We start from the raw sequence: 15230 nt of genomic DNA on the forward strand, positions 1-15230 counted from the left end.
CCACGACCCTGGGATCGTGACCTGAGCCGAGATCAAGAGTTGGACTCTCAACCAACTGAGCCACCCAGGTGCCCCTCTCATTTGTTTTATCTGTTCCTTTTTATTTTTGCAGATATATTTTAAAGTAAATTCCAGACATTATTTTACCCCTATATATTTTCACTGTGCATCTGTTTTTTAAAATGCCATATATATATGATTATTATTTTTACATAATCACAGTGTATTCTTGGATTTTTCAAATTAGTATTGTTTTAGACCTTTTTTTTTTAAGTTATTTATTGGTGCATCTGAAAAGTTTGTAGTCAGTTAACACTTCAATCAGGTCTCTTTGTTCTTCCAATTATTTCAATGGGAAATAATCTTTACTGATATGCTCTCAAAGTAGAAGTATAGAGTAGACACAGTTATGGCTGAGAAATTATGGGGAAGCCCTAGTGGGAGAGGGTTTAGATTGAAAAAGAGCCAGTGGTCAGACCAGGGCTGGCATCCAGCAGACAAGAGCCTTGGACCTGAAATGTAATAGTTGATCAGCACAGAGCTGTTCTAGGATACTACCATATTTTACATATGTTAAACATGTTTGGATAAAACCGAAGTATTGTTAGTGAAAGGATTATACTGTTTCTAGATCTTTCTGGAACCTTTTGCTATATTTTTTTTTCTTTTCATTCACTCATACAAGTTTTTTTTTTTTTCATTTATTTATTATTGAGAGACAGAGAGACACAGAGCATGAGCAGGGGAGGGGTAGAGAGAGGGCAAGACACAGAATCTGAAGTAGGCTTCAGGCTCTGAGCTGTCAGCATAGCCTGAAGCGGGGCTCGATCTCATGGAGTGTGAGATCATGACCTGAGCTGAAGTCGGTTGCTTAACCAACTGAGCCACCCAGGCGCCCCCATTCATACAAGTATTATTGAGTGCTCACTATGTCCCAGGCAGCGCTATAGGTAAAAAACCTCAGCCCTTGAGGGAGTGTACATTCTATGTACAGAGTTAGGACATAAGTAAGGTGAAATAAGTAAAATATATGATCTATAAGGTTCAAGTGGTGTGGAGAAAAAATAAATAGTATGGAAAATAGATAGGGAATGTTGAGGAAGTGGGTTTCAAAATTTTAAAGTATGGCCAGAGACTGCCTCATTTTGAGTAAACATTTGAAGGCACTAAGGGACTGAGCTATGTTGATGTCTAGGGAAAAGTATTCTAGGCAGAGGGAACAACAAACTGTAAAGATCCTCAGGCAGAAATATGCCTGCCAGTCTGGGGCTAGGAAGGCAGCCATTGTGTTCTCAGAGGGAAGGAAGAATAGCCATAAGGACCCAGAAGTGATGAAGGCCGTCGTAAGGACTTTGGCTTTTACAAGCATGTGATGGAGGAACTATTGGCAAGTTCTGGGCATGAGTGGCATCATCTAATTTGCATTTAAACAGGCTCCCTCCAGCTGCTGTGTTGAGAATAGACAAGTAGAGCAAGGACAGAAATAGGGGAGACTAGTTAGGAGGCCATTTTAATAATCCCAGGTGAATGGATAGTGGTTTGGGCCATACTAATAAGGGGTTGGATTCTGGATCTATTTTGAAGGTAGAGCCAGAAGGATTTACTGTCAGATTGAACATGGGATATGAGAGACACAGCCTTTAGAAAGGGCTTGGTAGAGCTTTGTGGGTTACTCAAAGTTGGCAGTTGTTCCCACACCACTATATGTGTGTGCATCCTAGTGGTCAGTTTCACTGTGGCTAGATTTAGAAACAGTTTCACTGTGGCTAGATTTAGAAACATCACATATAAAACAATAATTATTTATTAACAAGCCATAAACTTAATGAATAAGAGAAACAGTAAAATAAAAAGACAACCTTCAGGGTAAAAATCAAAACAATAGTCTCTCATAGGGCTTTCGTGTATGTTCCAAACTTCACTTACTTTTTTGTGTCCTTTACTTTTTTTGTTGTTTGTTTATTTATTTTGAGAGAGAGAGCACAAGCAGGGGAGGGGCAGAGAGAGGGAGAGAATCCCAAACAGGTTCTGCACTGACCTGAGCCAAAATCAAAAGTTGGATGCTTAACCAACTGAGCCATCCAGGCACCCCTGTGTCCTTTACTTCTCTCTCAGTTCTGCTCTGGAATAGTCAATAGGCATTTTCTACAAAAAGTATCTCCAATGTAATTCTTACAAACTATTCCTCTGCCCCAGTCAGGCTCTTGTATATAAATGACTCAAATGTAATCTCACTTTCTAATGAGCTCTTACTTAACTCACCCTTAAGAATCTTCCACACATACTGTGCTAACTGGTAGAAAATATAATTAACTTTGTTATTCACAGATGTTACCTATGCAGGATAGGGTATTCCTGCTTTTAAGAAAGTCTGGTTCCTCAGTTTTTATAATATAATTAAGTTTTATGTTAATGTTTATATGTTATTTAAAGCAAGTAGATTCTCCTTTATCAGCTACATAAAATCTTTATTCCAGACTTTCCTGACAGCAAAAGAACTATCCCAGAAACTTTACTGAAACTTTTAAGGGAGAGAAGTTGTAGAACAGAGTAGGTGATACTCATTTATTTCTTCATCCATTCATTTAATAAATATTTACTGAGCACCTGCTAAAGGCCAGGCACTGGAAATACAACAGTGAGCAAGGCCCTGGCCCTGCCTCACAGACCTTAAAGTCCCCATGTTCTATGTTTCTTTTGACGTTAAATCGGACAAAGGAATCTGAGGAGAGCTAAAATTGTGGAGTGATTAAAATGCAAATTTGTGGAGTGCCTGGTGGCTCAGTCAGTTGAGTGTCAGACTCTTGGTTTCAGCTCAGGTCATGATCCCAGGGTTGTGGGACTAAGCCCCACGTTGGGCTCTGCGCTGAGCATGGAACCTGCTTGGGATTCTCTCTCTCTCCCTCTGTCCCTCCCCTCCTTGTGCACTTTATGCATAAAGTGCTTTAGCACAGCACTTGGCATGGTGCATTCAAGGTTAGTTATTTTATTCTTATAACCTATTTGGACCTGATAACAAATAAAATAGTGTTATGAAGTAAATGCTAAAAATATGGACTGAAAAAGAAATTCTCTCTCTCTCTCTCTCTCTCTCTCTCTCTCTCTCTCTCTCTCACACACACACACACACACACACACACACACACACACACACACACACCCCTCTCCAAGAGCACCTGACTATACTTGGGATCTAGAAAGGCTTTGCTGAGATCGTGTTTAAGGAAAAGTCTGGAAGTGGGTGATGGTATTAAGGAAAACATGTAGGAGGATTCCATGATACTGCTCTCTCTCAGCAGATGTTGGGCTTCTGAAGCCAAGTTCTGTGTCTCCTTTAGTCTAGTAACCCTACCATAGGGTTGTGGTAAACACCAATAATACCTTTGTTGAGTAGATCAACTGAAGACTTTCATGGCAACTGCTAGAAGAGATGTTACCACCCTGGGTTCTTGGAACCTGTGCAGGCTTAGGTTTCTTTCAGCTGACCACTGCACCTTCATGAGCCCCTTCCTAGCCCAAATCCATGGATCTGGATCAGATTCAGAGGAGGCAAGGTAAGGTGCTGCAATGCATTGGCTTCTTTTTTAAATTTTTTTTTTTCAACATTTATTTATTTTTGGGACAGAGAGAGACAGAGCATGAACGGGGGAGGGGCAGAGAGAGAGGGAGACACAGAATCGGAAACAGGCTCCAGGCTCTGAGCCATCAGCCCAGAGCCTGACGCGGGGCTCAAACTCACGGACCGCGAGATCGTGACCTGGCTGAAGTCGGACGCTTAACCGACTGCGCCACCCAGGCGCCCCGCATTGGCTTCTTAAACTGTGTCATGAGGGGCATTTGGATTCTCCATCGGTTCCTGAGCAGTTTCTTGGGAATGTTTCCTCAGTTTTGGGAATCCCCACCTGAATGTCTACTTCCTAAGTCTTCTCCCTCAGTATATTCCTATTCTTTCTTGGCCCCAAACACTGAACAACCACCTTACTCAGAATCAGACAAGATACTTAAAACCTCTCTGTTTGGATTCTTCTCTCAAATCCCTTTCTCATCCTTGGTTGACTAAAGTAAGGAATGTTTTTCTATGTTTGAATTAATTTGTTTGGTTTTTTAAACAGGTTCTCTAATTGAACAGCTAACTACAGAAAAATATGAGTGTATGGTGTGCTGTGAATTGGTTCGTGTCACAGCGCCAGTGTGGAGTTGTCAGAGCTGTTATCATGTGTTTCATTTGAACTGCATAAAGAAATGGGCAAGGTCTCCAGCCTCTCAAGCAGGTCAGTCATTTCTCTCTTCTGAATATTCTCACTTATTTGATATATTCAGGTTTAAAACTTAGCCTTTTTTTTTTTTAAGGTTTTATTTTTAAGTACATCCAATATGGGGCTCGAACTTACAGCGTCATGATCAAGAGTCACATGCTCCACCGACTGAGCCAGCCAGGTGACCCTTTAACCTAGCTATTTAATTCCTCTTGAATATTTTATCTGCTATGTTGCCTTGAACATGTTTCAGATGACCAGTATTAAGCTATAGATCTTAAATGGCTAAGGAGTGGTTGGCTGGCTCAGTCGGTAGAGCATGCAACTCTTGATCCTGGGGTCATGAGTTCAAGCCCAATGTTGGGTGGAGAGCTTACTTAAAAAATAAAAATAAAATTTTAAAAAAGGAAAGACATTTTTAAAACCAGCTAACATAACAATATTAAAATATATTTGGAATAGAACAAAATCAGTCACATTAACTGAGAACTTATCCAAGTAGCAACTATAGAAAACATTTTCTGTATAGTTTGCTTTAGAAAATTTATAGAAAGCAGTTGTTGGGTTTTGTTTTCTTTTGTTTTGTTTTGGAAGCAGTGGTTTAGTTTACCCCTAGGGTGTTAAAGTTGCATTATCTTTAACAGATCTTCTCCATAGTATTTTGTGGGTTTTTCCCAAAGTATACTGCTATTTGTGGATAGTGTAAATGTGTTAATAACATGTTTTCTGATTTGTGACTCTTCTATAATTTAAGACATCTCGAGGTACCTGGCTGGCTCAGTCAGTAGACCATACAGCTCTTGATTGCAGGGGTTGTGGGTTCAAGCCCCATGTGGTATATAGAGATTACTTAAAAATAAAATCTAATAAAAAAAAAAAAGATATCTGGGTTTTCCTGCATGTACTCAAATATTTTATCTTTTTTCTCAAGCCAAGATTTAGATAATGTTTACCTTAACACTAAAAGTATTACTTTTAGTATTACTAAAAATAATTACTAAAATTATTACTAAAATATTACTAAAATATTACTAAATATTTACTAAATATTACTAAAATATTACTAAATATTACTAAATATTACTAAAATTTAGTAATATTACTAAAATATTACTAAAAGTATTGCTTAAAAAAGGGTGGGGTGTCTGGGTGGCTCAGTCAGTTAAGTGTCTGACTTCAGCTTAGGTCATGATCTCGCGGTTCGTGAGTTCAAGCCCACATCAGGCTCTATGCTGATGGCTCGGAGCCTGGAGCCTGCTTTGGATTTTGTGTCTCCCATTCTCTCTGCCCCTCCCCTGTTCACGCTCTGTCTCTCTCTCTCCTTCATAAATAAATAAATAAATAAATAAATAAATAGATAAATAAATAAAAATTTTTTAAAGTTAAAAAAAAATAGTGCTACATTTCTACCACATAATGAAATGATAATTATGTGAAATGATACAGGTATTAGGTAATGCTATGATGGTAATCATATTATAGTATATAAATGTATCAAATCAACATGTTGTATATCTTAAACAGGGCTATATGTGGGGCGCCTGGGTGGTTCAGTCAGTTAAGCGGCCAACTTCGGCTCAGGTCATGATCTCACGGTCTGTGAGTTCGAGCCCCGTGTCAGGCTCTGTGCTGACAGCTCAGAGCCTGGAGCCTGTTTCGGATTCTGTGTCTTCCTCTCTCTGACCCTCCCCCATTCATGCTGTCTCTCTCTGTCTCAAAAATAAATAAACGTTAAAAAAAAAATAAAAACAAAACAAAACAGGGCTATATGTCAATTATATCTCAGTTGACATTAAAAAAAAATGGATACCCATTTGATTACCGTATCTAAAGTCCTTATAAATATAAGCCCAAATGCAGTATTTAAGCAAAGCATTCAGTATTTTGATTTTGTTTCTTTTTAATATTTATTCATTTTTGAGAGAAAGAGCATGAGCAGGGGGGGGGGGGCGGGGGGGGCGGGATGGGGGGCGGAGACAGAGGATCCGAAGCTGGCTCCATGCTGAGAGTAGCAAGCCCAATACGAGGCTCGAATTTACAAGCTATGAGATCACATGACCTGAGCTGAAGTCGGACTCTCAACTGACTGAGCCACCCAGACACCCTGATTTTGTTTCTTAAATGCCTGATTTGATAACATGAAACAACTACTGTTGCTTCAATATTATGACTTCTTTAGATTTAAATTTTTAAAAATTACATGTGCTTTTGTAAGGAAGTTATTTTGGTTTCCTCTTATTTTTCTTAACAGATGGCCAGAGTGGTTGGAGGTGCCCTGCCTGTCAGAATGTTTCTGCACATGTTCCTAATACTTACACCTGTTTCTGTGGTGAGTTTTTTTGCTTTCACTTGAGTCTCTTCCATTTCATGCATTATAACTCATTTTCCAGCCCAGAAGAAGTGAGGTACCAGATATGTTTTAGAAGTTACTAATACTCATAAGACTTCAAAGTTACAGGAGTCTACACACATCATCTGCATGTAGTCTATCACACAGCTGGAGTCCCACCCAGGCCTTTGTACTCTTGACAGGCCGTTCTGGACATGGGCCTTCTCATAGTGCCCACCAGGCGCATACTACTTCTGAGCTGTAGCGCTAGTCTCCTTGATCTTAGCTTTAGACCAGAGCTGACCAGATGGTAGAGGCAGGTATAGACATGGACTCCCTTAACTGTTACAGCTTTGATATTCTAGATTTGAGCCCTATGAGAAAAGAGTAGTGTTGAAATGTATTTTGTTTTAATCCAAGAAATCAGTCATTGGGGTCTTTATAGTAAAGCAAGATTTTCTATAAACCAGCATTACAAATTCTATTCTCCCTCTTTGTGGAATACTTCTTCCTGTTTTTGAATAACTCAATTCCCCTATGTGTTAGTAAAAACTTCCTGCAATCCAGAAGCCATTTCTATTGCTAGTCTATTTTCTGCATGTCTTTTTTTTGTTATTTTTTTTTCTTCCCTCCCTGTCTTTTAATGGCTGACCTTCATCTGGTTATTGATTTTGCAAATTTTGCTTCTTAACCATCTGTCTCCCTTCTTGAACCATTGCATTTTTGCTTCTTTCCTCGTCACCTTGCTGAAACTATTCAGAAGTCATCAGTAACCCCTTCCTGACCAAATCCAGGGCTGATTTAGAAGTTCTTAACCTTTTTGGTAGCACAACAACCCTTATTTTGACCATTCCTTTTTTTGAAATAACTAGTACTTCCTATTTGTATATACTTTAATTTGTTGGTATTTCTTTTTTCCCATTATTTAAATAGCAGCTTTCACAAAGAGTTGGCCATTGACTATCAGCTCTTCAACTTCTAGACTAAATCTCTTGGTGAACTCACCTATATAGAATGTTCTTCCTCATATTTTCTTTAAATCCTTGTCACTGACTCCTTATCCATTCAAGTTCTGACTATATTCTCTTCCAAAGGAGGCCTCGCTTTCTTATGCCTTCTTCACTTTGGCCACTCTTTTATTTGGAATCTGCTGGTCTGGTATGTTTTATTGCCAAAATTTGAACCTTAAGAGATAATAAAATAATATTTGTTGAAGGAATGAATATTTTGGAATGTACTATTGGAAAGGCAATGTGAGAAATGCCTGGCTGGCTCAGTCAGTAGAGCATGCAACTCTTGATCTCAGGGTCATGAGTTCAAGCCCCATGTTGGGCATGGAGCCTACTTAAAATAAAAATTAAAAAAAAAAAGGCAACATGAAACTGGAAGCGAGACATCCATGTAAAACTGTGCAAATAGGACCAATACCAAGGCTTAATTACCTTATTTTGAAGGATTAAAAAAATTTTTTTTTAAGTTTATCTTAGATAAACAGAGACAGAGCACGAGTTGGGGAGGGGCAGAGAAAGAGGGAGACAGAGAATCCGAAGCAGGCTCCAGGCTCTGAGCAGTTGGCACAGAGCCCAACGTGGGGCTCGAATTCATGAACTGTGAGATCATGACCTGAGCCAAAAACCAGAGGCTTAACAACCTACTGAGCCACCCAGGCACTCCTAAAGGAATTTTAAACATAACGCACCACAGTGGAATGAAAAATCTTTACCTTCACTGACAAAGTAGATATGAGACCCTAAGAAGATAGAAGAATGTGGGGTGGAGGTCAGGATGATCTGAGCAAGGTAAAATGGTGTGGGAATACAAATAATGGCCTTATTTTACCTAATGACTTTGCCTCACTTAGTTCTTTCAGGAGACCATTAACATACTTTATTGAGCACTTATTAATGCAGCAAGCACTATGAAGAAACAGAGGGGACTAAAACTGTTTATTAACTTCCCAGAGCTTACAGTCTAAGAGCTAAGACACAATTAACTTTATGTTCTATAAGTCCAAGGTGCTGTGGGAGATCTTTGGCGTGAATTATGATGTTGGGCTATATGATTAAGGGAATCCTTAAAAAGGAGATAGAATTCAACTGGGCTTGAAAATATGTAAAATTTTCATAGGAGAAAAGATTTGTTGAAGAGAATAGCTTAAGCAGAAGTTTAAAAATAAGACTTTTTTTCAGAAGGGAGAGTCATTGGTTATGGAGCAGGATCTGTGAAGGCAGAGATGTGGGAAATGACTAGAAAGGTCAGGGCTGACTTCTTGATGTCAGGCTTACATGTAGGGATTTCATTTTTCAGGCTGTGGGAAGCCACCAAGGGCATCAATGTGATTCTTTATGAAGATTAGTCTGGTGGGAGTGAATAGAGAATTTGGGAGCCTAAACATTTTGGGGACTTGTAAGAACCCAGATGAAGAATAATAAGTCTACAGTGGGTGTTAGAGTGGGGCAGAAAGGAAGATTTCAAAGTAAACAGGAATTAACAGCAATAGGAAAGGAAATGGGAATGGGAAAAGCAATGGGAAAGGGAAGAACCCAAATGTGGCTCTGAAGTATCATTTTGGAAATGATGATACCAAGGACAGAAAAGGGGAGGTCAAGAGAACCAGTACTGATGGGACAGTGAGTTCAGTTTAGAAATGTTGAGTTGGAGGAGTGAACAACACATCCAGTGAGAGGTGTCCAACAAGGAGTTAAGAATATTTAAGGGACACCTGGGTGGCTGTCAGTTAAGTGGCTGACTTCGGCTCAGGTCATGATCTCATGGTGTGTGAGTTCGAGGCCCGCATCGGGTTCTGTGTTGATAGCTCAGAGCCTGGAGCCTGTTTTGGATTCTGTCTCTCTCTGTCTCTGCCCCTGCCCTGCTTGCATTCTGTCTTTCTCACTCAAAAATAAATGAACATTTTTTAAAAATTAAAAAAATATATATTTAAAGAGAGATCAGGACTCGGGGATGATAGTTGCATTTGAGAGTAGTAGAGACCCTAGTGAATGAAAGGGTAAGGGGTAAAAAGTGTCTAATGCAGAACCCTGGCAGGAAGATGAAAAATAAGACATCATTTAGAGTCAGGGAAAAGAGGTTGAGCCATTGAAAGATGGTAGGGGAAAACCAGGCCACTGTATTGGAGCAAAAAAGTACAGAGGCGGGGAAGCTTTTCTAATAGTCTGAAGGTGAGGTTCTGGCTAACAGAGAGGCAAGAGTAGAAGTAGCAGGGGAGATGAGGTGAGGCACACTATGTACGGAAATTGAGAAGATTAAGTAGAATGTGGAAAGGGGGACTCCTGGGTGGCTCAGTCGGTTAAGTGTCCGACTTCGGCTCAGGTCATGATCTCATGACTGACGAGTTTGAGCCCCGTGTCGGGCTCTGTGCTGACAGCTCAGAGCCTGGAGCCTGCTTCAGATTCTGTGTCTCCCTCTCTCTCTGCTTCTCCCCCACTTGCACTCTGCAGCTCTCTCTTTCTCAAAAATAAACATTAAGGGGCGCCTGGGTGGCGCAGTCGGTTAAGCGTCCGACTTCAGCCAGGTCACGATCTCGCGGTCTGTGAGTTCGAGCCCCGCGTCAGGCTCTGGGCTGATGGCTCAGAGCCTGGAGCCTGCTTCCGATTCTGTGTCTCCTTCTCTCTCTGCCCCTCCCCCATTCATGCTCTGTCTCTCTCTGTCCCAAAAATAAATAAATGTTAAAAAAAAAAAAAAAATTAAAAAAAAAATAAACATTAAAAAAAAGAATATGGAAAGAAAAAGAGGAGTCAGGGATGACTCTAGTTTTTGAGTTTGACTCCAATGGTGATGATATCACTGATAGAAATAGGGAACACAGAAAAGGGTTTAAGAGGGAAGATGCTAACTTTGGTTGTAAATGTAGACAGTTTGGGGTGACTGTGACACCCCAAGCAGAGATGTTTGGCAGATGGTTGGACAGGGATGGCTGGAACTGAGGATTTAGGACAATGCAGAAAATACAGATTTGGGGGAAAGAAAAGAAGAAAGTGTAGTATTGGGAATCATGGGCCTTTAGGTGTATTGAACCTCTCAACATGAATATTTCTGAAAGAAACAAGATAGAAAAGCAGAGGCCAAAGACTGGGAACAGGCCATCAATTTAGGATGTAAATTGCCCAAGTAAGGATGAGTTCCTCAAGGGCATGGAGGAGTCCTGTGCCTCAGTTTTACTCTTCCTGCGTCTGTGCAAAGTTCATGAAAGATATTTACTAAAGATTTGCAAAGTGACACTAATTATAAATTATTGCCCTTTTATGCCTACCTCATAGCTTTAGAATTGGCAATTTCCTACTGTACAGGGAATTTATGTCCTTTCTATCTCTTCCTGCTCCTTCCCCATCTGCCACCCCATTGTTCCCATCCCTTATTTCTTCTTTCTGATCCTTACAGCAGATATTCCCATATACATTCAAGGGCACATTTACAAAAAATAGATCTTGTAGTGTTTTTTTAATTTTAGATTAAATGTGTCCATTAGTCAAAGTGGCATTTTCATAAGTAAAAGTGACTTTTTATTTCTCTTTTTTATTTCTCTTTTCCTAAATCTTTTAGGATTTATCATACTTAGTGAAGGTTTTGATGATTAGCATTATAGTCATTTTTTAAATTTTAGGATGTGGGATCATGTGTTTGTCAGACTAATGGAAACCATACTGAAGTTTCATGCTGTCTAGCTATATTGTACTGTTTCATTAAACTCTAGGATGCAGTTGAAGTTTATACCATTGACTCTCTGATCTGATATGTTTTAGGCAAGGTAAAGAATCCGGAATGGAGCAGAAATGAAATTCCACATAGTTGTGGTGAGGTTTGTAGAAAGAAACAGCCTGGCCAGGACTGTCCACATTCCTGTAACCTGTAAGTTGGAACACGAGACCTCTGGGGGTAGATACACTTTGCTTGTGGCTCTGACTGTATGTATCTGGTGGTTACCATGTAACAGGGTGGGGTGAAGGGCAATATGGTACCATTTGCTAAGCAGTTACACTGTGCCAGGCACTCTGCAAGAGTTAACTCATCAAATCCTTATAACAGTCCAGTGATGTGTAGATATTTATCATCTCCATTTTACTGATGAGACTCAGCAAGGCCAAGCATCTTGTCCAAGGTCATAGTGCTAAGACATGGTGGAGCTGGGATTTCCAAAGCCAGTGCTCCTACCACTACATTATACTGCTGGCTTCTAAGAAGAAATATTCCCCCATGATATCCAGGTCCAGAAGAGTATATAGGACAAACTTCTGTCTGTAGAGTCCTGTTGCACAGTGTTTTTAGGATGTGAATCCCTTCTGTACAATAAGTAGCCAACTTGACAATATATCCAGTCAGCTTCTTTTTTTTTTTTTTTTTTTTTTTTAATTTTTTTTTTTCAACATTTATTTATTTTTGGGACAGAGAGAGACAGAGCATGAACGGGGGAGGGGCAGAGAGAGAGGGAGACACAGAATCGGAAACAGGCTCCAGGCTCTGAGCCATCAGCCCAGAGCCCGACGCGGGGCTCGAACTCCCGGACCGCGAGATTGTGACCTGGCTGAAGTCGGACGCTTAACCGACTGCGCCACCCAGGCGCCCCTATCCAATCAGCTTCTTAGTAATAAGAGGAATAGGAGTGCTTGGGTGGCTCAGTTGGTTAAGCATCCGACTCTTGATTTCGGCTCGGGTCATGGTCTCACAGTTTGTGAGATAGAGCCCCATGTCAGCCTCTGCTGATAGTCCAGAGCCTGCTTGGGATTCTCTCCTTCTCCCTCTCTCTCTGCCCCTCCCACCCTCATGTGTGCTCTCTTTCTCTCTTTCAAAATAAATATTTTAAAAAATGTTTTTAATAAGTAAATAATAAGAGGAATACCTAATACTAACAGTTGATCAGTTACAAATGACAAAATTCTACAGCTTTAACTTAAGACAAATTTTTAATTCCTGGGTTCAAGTCACTCAACAGTTGTATGACCTTGGATAAGTTACTTCTTTAAGCTTCATTTTCTGCATCTGTAAAATAGTAATGATATGAGCAACAACACTTATAGATGTCTATGAATATTAATTCAATGCATCTAAGAGGCTTGGTACAGAGTCTGGCACATGGTAAATGGTCAAGTAATGGTAACTTGCTTTTATTACCCAAATCTAAGAGTAAAACAGACATCAAACTATTATCTTGGTACTTCTGCTACTTGGAGCAGGGGTAAATGTTGGGCCAGAGGCATTGTGGTTAAGATGTGGGGGTGATGCTGGGGAACTGTCTGTGGTGGGAGAGGTGTCCAGATGGGGCTACGCAGCTTGGCCTGCTACCTGCCAGGTAGTTGGCCCCTCTTCTTCTTTTACTGCTTCCATAGGTCCTTCCTCAGAACCCAGGGACTCATCTGTTTAAACTCTTCCATCCCTCAGTTGGCATTTTAAGTAAATTCAATAATAATAAGTTAACCCTCTGCATGAACTATCATTCTGAAGCCTTTAGCAGAAATGGCCCTGTCATGACTACCAGAAAACATCAAAAGTGATGCAGATCAGGTAGTCAATACCATGGCTGAAGGGAAAGGAGTCCCTAAAACTTGCTCTTTTGTGGCTTTGGAAATCCTTCTCTTGACAGCTGTCGTGTTCCTCCTGTCAGGCCCCTAGAGGTTGCCAAATCCTATTCCCTGACAGCACCTTCCTTTCAAAAGAAAACATTGAGTTTCTCTCATTTATATGTATCAGGACTCAGAAGCCACAGTTGGCCCCTTTGTGTCTCTATTTTGGGTTGTTTCATAGATGATAAAATTCTCTGGAGGAGTTATTCTCAACCCTCTTTACACATTAGAGTCATTTAGGAGCATTTTGAAACACCAGTGCCCTGTCTCTACCTTGTAGCAATTAAATCAGTCTTTGGGGGGGTGGGTCTTTCTCTATGATTCTAATAAAGAGCCAGTGTTGTGAACCACTGCTCTAAAGGTTATAAAAACCTGGGATTGAGGGGCGCCTGGGTGGCCCATTTGGTTAGGTGTTTGACTCTTGATTTTGGCTTAGGTCATGATCTCGTGGTTTGTGGGATCGAGCCCCAAGTCAGGCTCTGCACTGGCTGTGTGGATCCTGCTTGGGGGATTCTCTGTCTCCGTCTCTCTCTCTCTATCCCTCCCCTGCTGTCTCTCTCAAAAATGAATGAACTTTAACACACACACACACACACACACCTGGGATTGAGTCTAGGTCTGAGGGATATTTGAAATAACCTGGAGTCATCCACACCTGACCAGCAATGTATCTTGTCAGTTTAAAGTTATTTAAATGTGCAGCCATGAAAATCATTTCACCTGACAGGGTTGCAGCATATCATGTGAAATATAACTGTTGAATGATAATAGTCATCTTTAAAGAAATGCTTAAACTTAAGTCTCATGTGGATTCTGTCTGTTGAAATGGGTCACCCTAGAAAATTAGGCACTTGTTCCTGGATTGTTTTTAGTGTTTAAAACTTATTTAAGAATTATCAGAGCGGGTGTAGGAGTCATATTAAAAAATCCAGCCAGGCCACTGTATAGGCACACCTGGTTTTTTATACCAAATTCTTTTACTGACTTGATTTATTAAACTTGGTTGTAATTGGCCTATAATTCCCAAAGGATTGTGATTTGCCATCACATAGAATGACCCCCACAAACGTTTCCAAAGAAGTTCCCAAAATATTTTTTAAATGGTTGTATTTCTAAATTAGTGTGTAAGTTACCAGGGTATATCTTTTGAAGAGAATAGTATCTATTTGAATATATAAATTTCATTTTCTAATTTTTTTGGTTTCTTTATATCATCACTCCTGGAAGAAGCATTCTGTTCAGAAGTCTAATTCTGACCTATCGCATATCTCTAATTCCAGTTCTTTCCATGAATCCCTTTTTCCTTTGTTCTCTCTTTGCATTACTTACCAGCATGCCTTCCCTCATGTCAGCCTTCTTTTCACCGATCCCATTGTTAGCCCATCACCTGATTATATACTAGCTGATATGTCTGTACTTCTCATGGACCTACTGGATTTATGCTTTATTGCTTCACTCAGGTTCTGATCTTCTAAGAGATTCCATCGCCCATTCTGCCATTCTTCTGAGTGGCAAGCTATTTTTATTCCTAAACATCTCACTAAGTGGGCTAAGACCATCTATGGACATGTTATCTTTGTCAGACCCAAATAAAACCAGTATTTTGACTTGGGCTCTATTTTTCTGGTTAAATATTCTAAGATGATAATGCCATCAGTTCCTTCTATATGAAAACGTTGGTATCTTTGTTTAAATAGTTTAATCAACTTTAGACAAAGGCTAAAACATTTTGTAGTAGGTTTATTTGTTGCCACCACATTCACAATAGGACCCAGTAGGGGCAGCTTTGTTCAGGTTTGGATACATGAGTATGATTTATTCATCTAAGCCCTTCTCTTTTAGTCTCTGCCATCCAGGACCTTGCCCACCCTGCCCTGCCTTTATGACTAAAACATGTGAATGTGGACGGACAAGGTAAAGTTAGAACTGTACTCTAAAGACTTCAGTTTCTACATTGATGATTTATCTGTGAATTTCTAAATTAAGAATTAGTAGGTACATATAAATAAGTGATAAGCCTAAATAGTACTTTTTTGTAAAAAGTAGTTTGTTCTGCTGGCCCAATCCTGT

At 40.0% G+C, this 15230-nt stretch overlaps 1 protein-coding gene across 2 annotated transcripts in view; it reads left to right on the forward strand.

Annotated features, from left to right (window-relative positions):
* Window positions 1-15230, forward strand: part of NFX1 (nuclear transcription factor, X-box binding 1) — a 75119-nt gene that overhangs the window by 12858 nt on the left and 47031 nt on the right. For both annotated transcript variants that reach the window (XM_011288594.4, XM_019816083.3), the window contains exons 3-6: window positions 4113-4271; window positions 6508-6585; window positions 11346-11451; window positions 15003-15074. In XM_011288594.4, coding sequence (XP_011286896.1) covers window positions 4113-4271; window positions 6508-6585; window positions 11346-11451; window positions 15003-15074 — 415 coding nt within the window. The remainder of the gene's footprint in view (window positions 1-4112; window positions 4272-6507; window positions 6586-11345; window positions 11452-15002; window positions 15075-15230) is intronic.

The sequence above is a fragment of the Felis catus genome, chromosome D4 (assembly GCF_018350175.1).
Source record: "Felis catus isolate Fca126 chromosome D4, F.catus_Fca126_mat1.0, whole genome shotgun sequence".
Lineage (NCBI taxonomy): Eukaryota > Metazoa > Chordata > Mammalia > Carnivora > Felidae > Felis > Felis catus.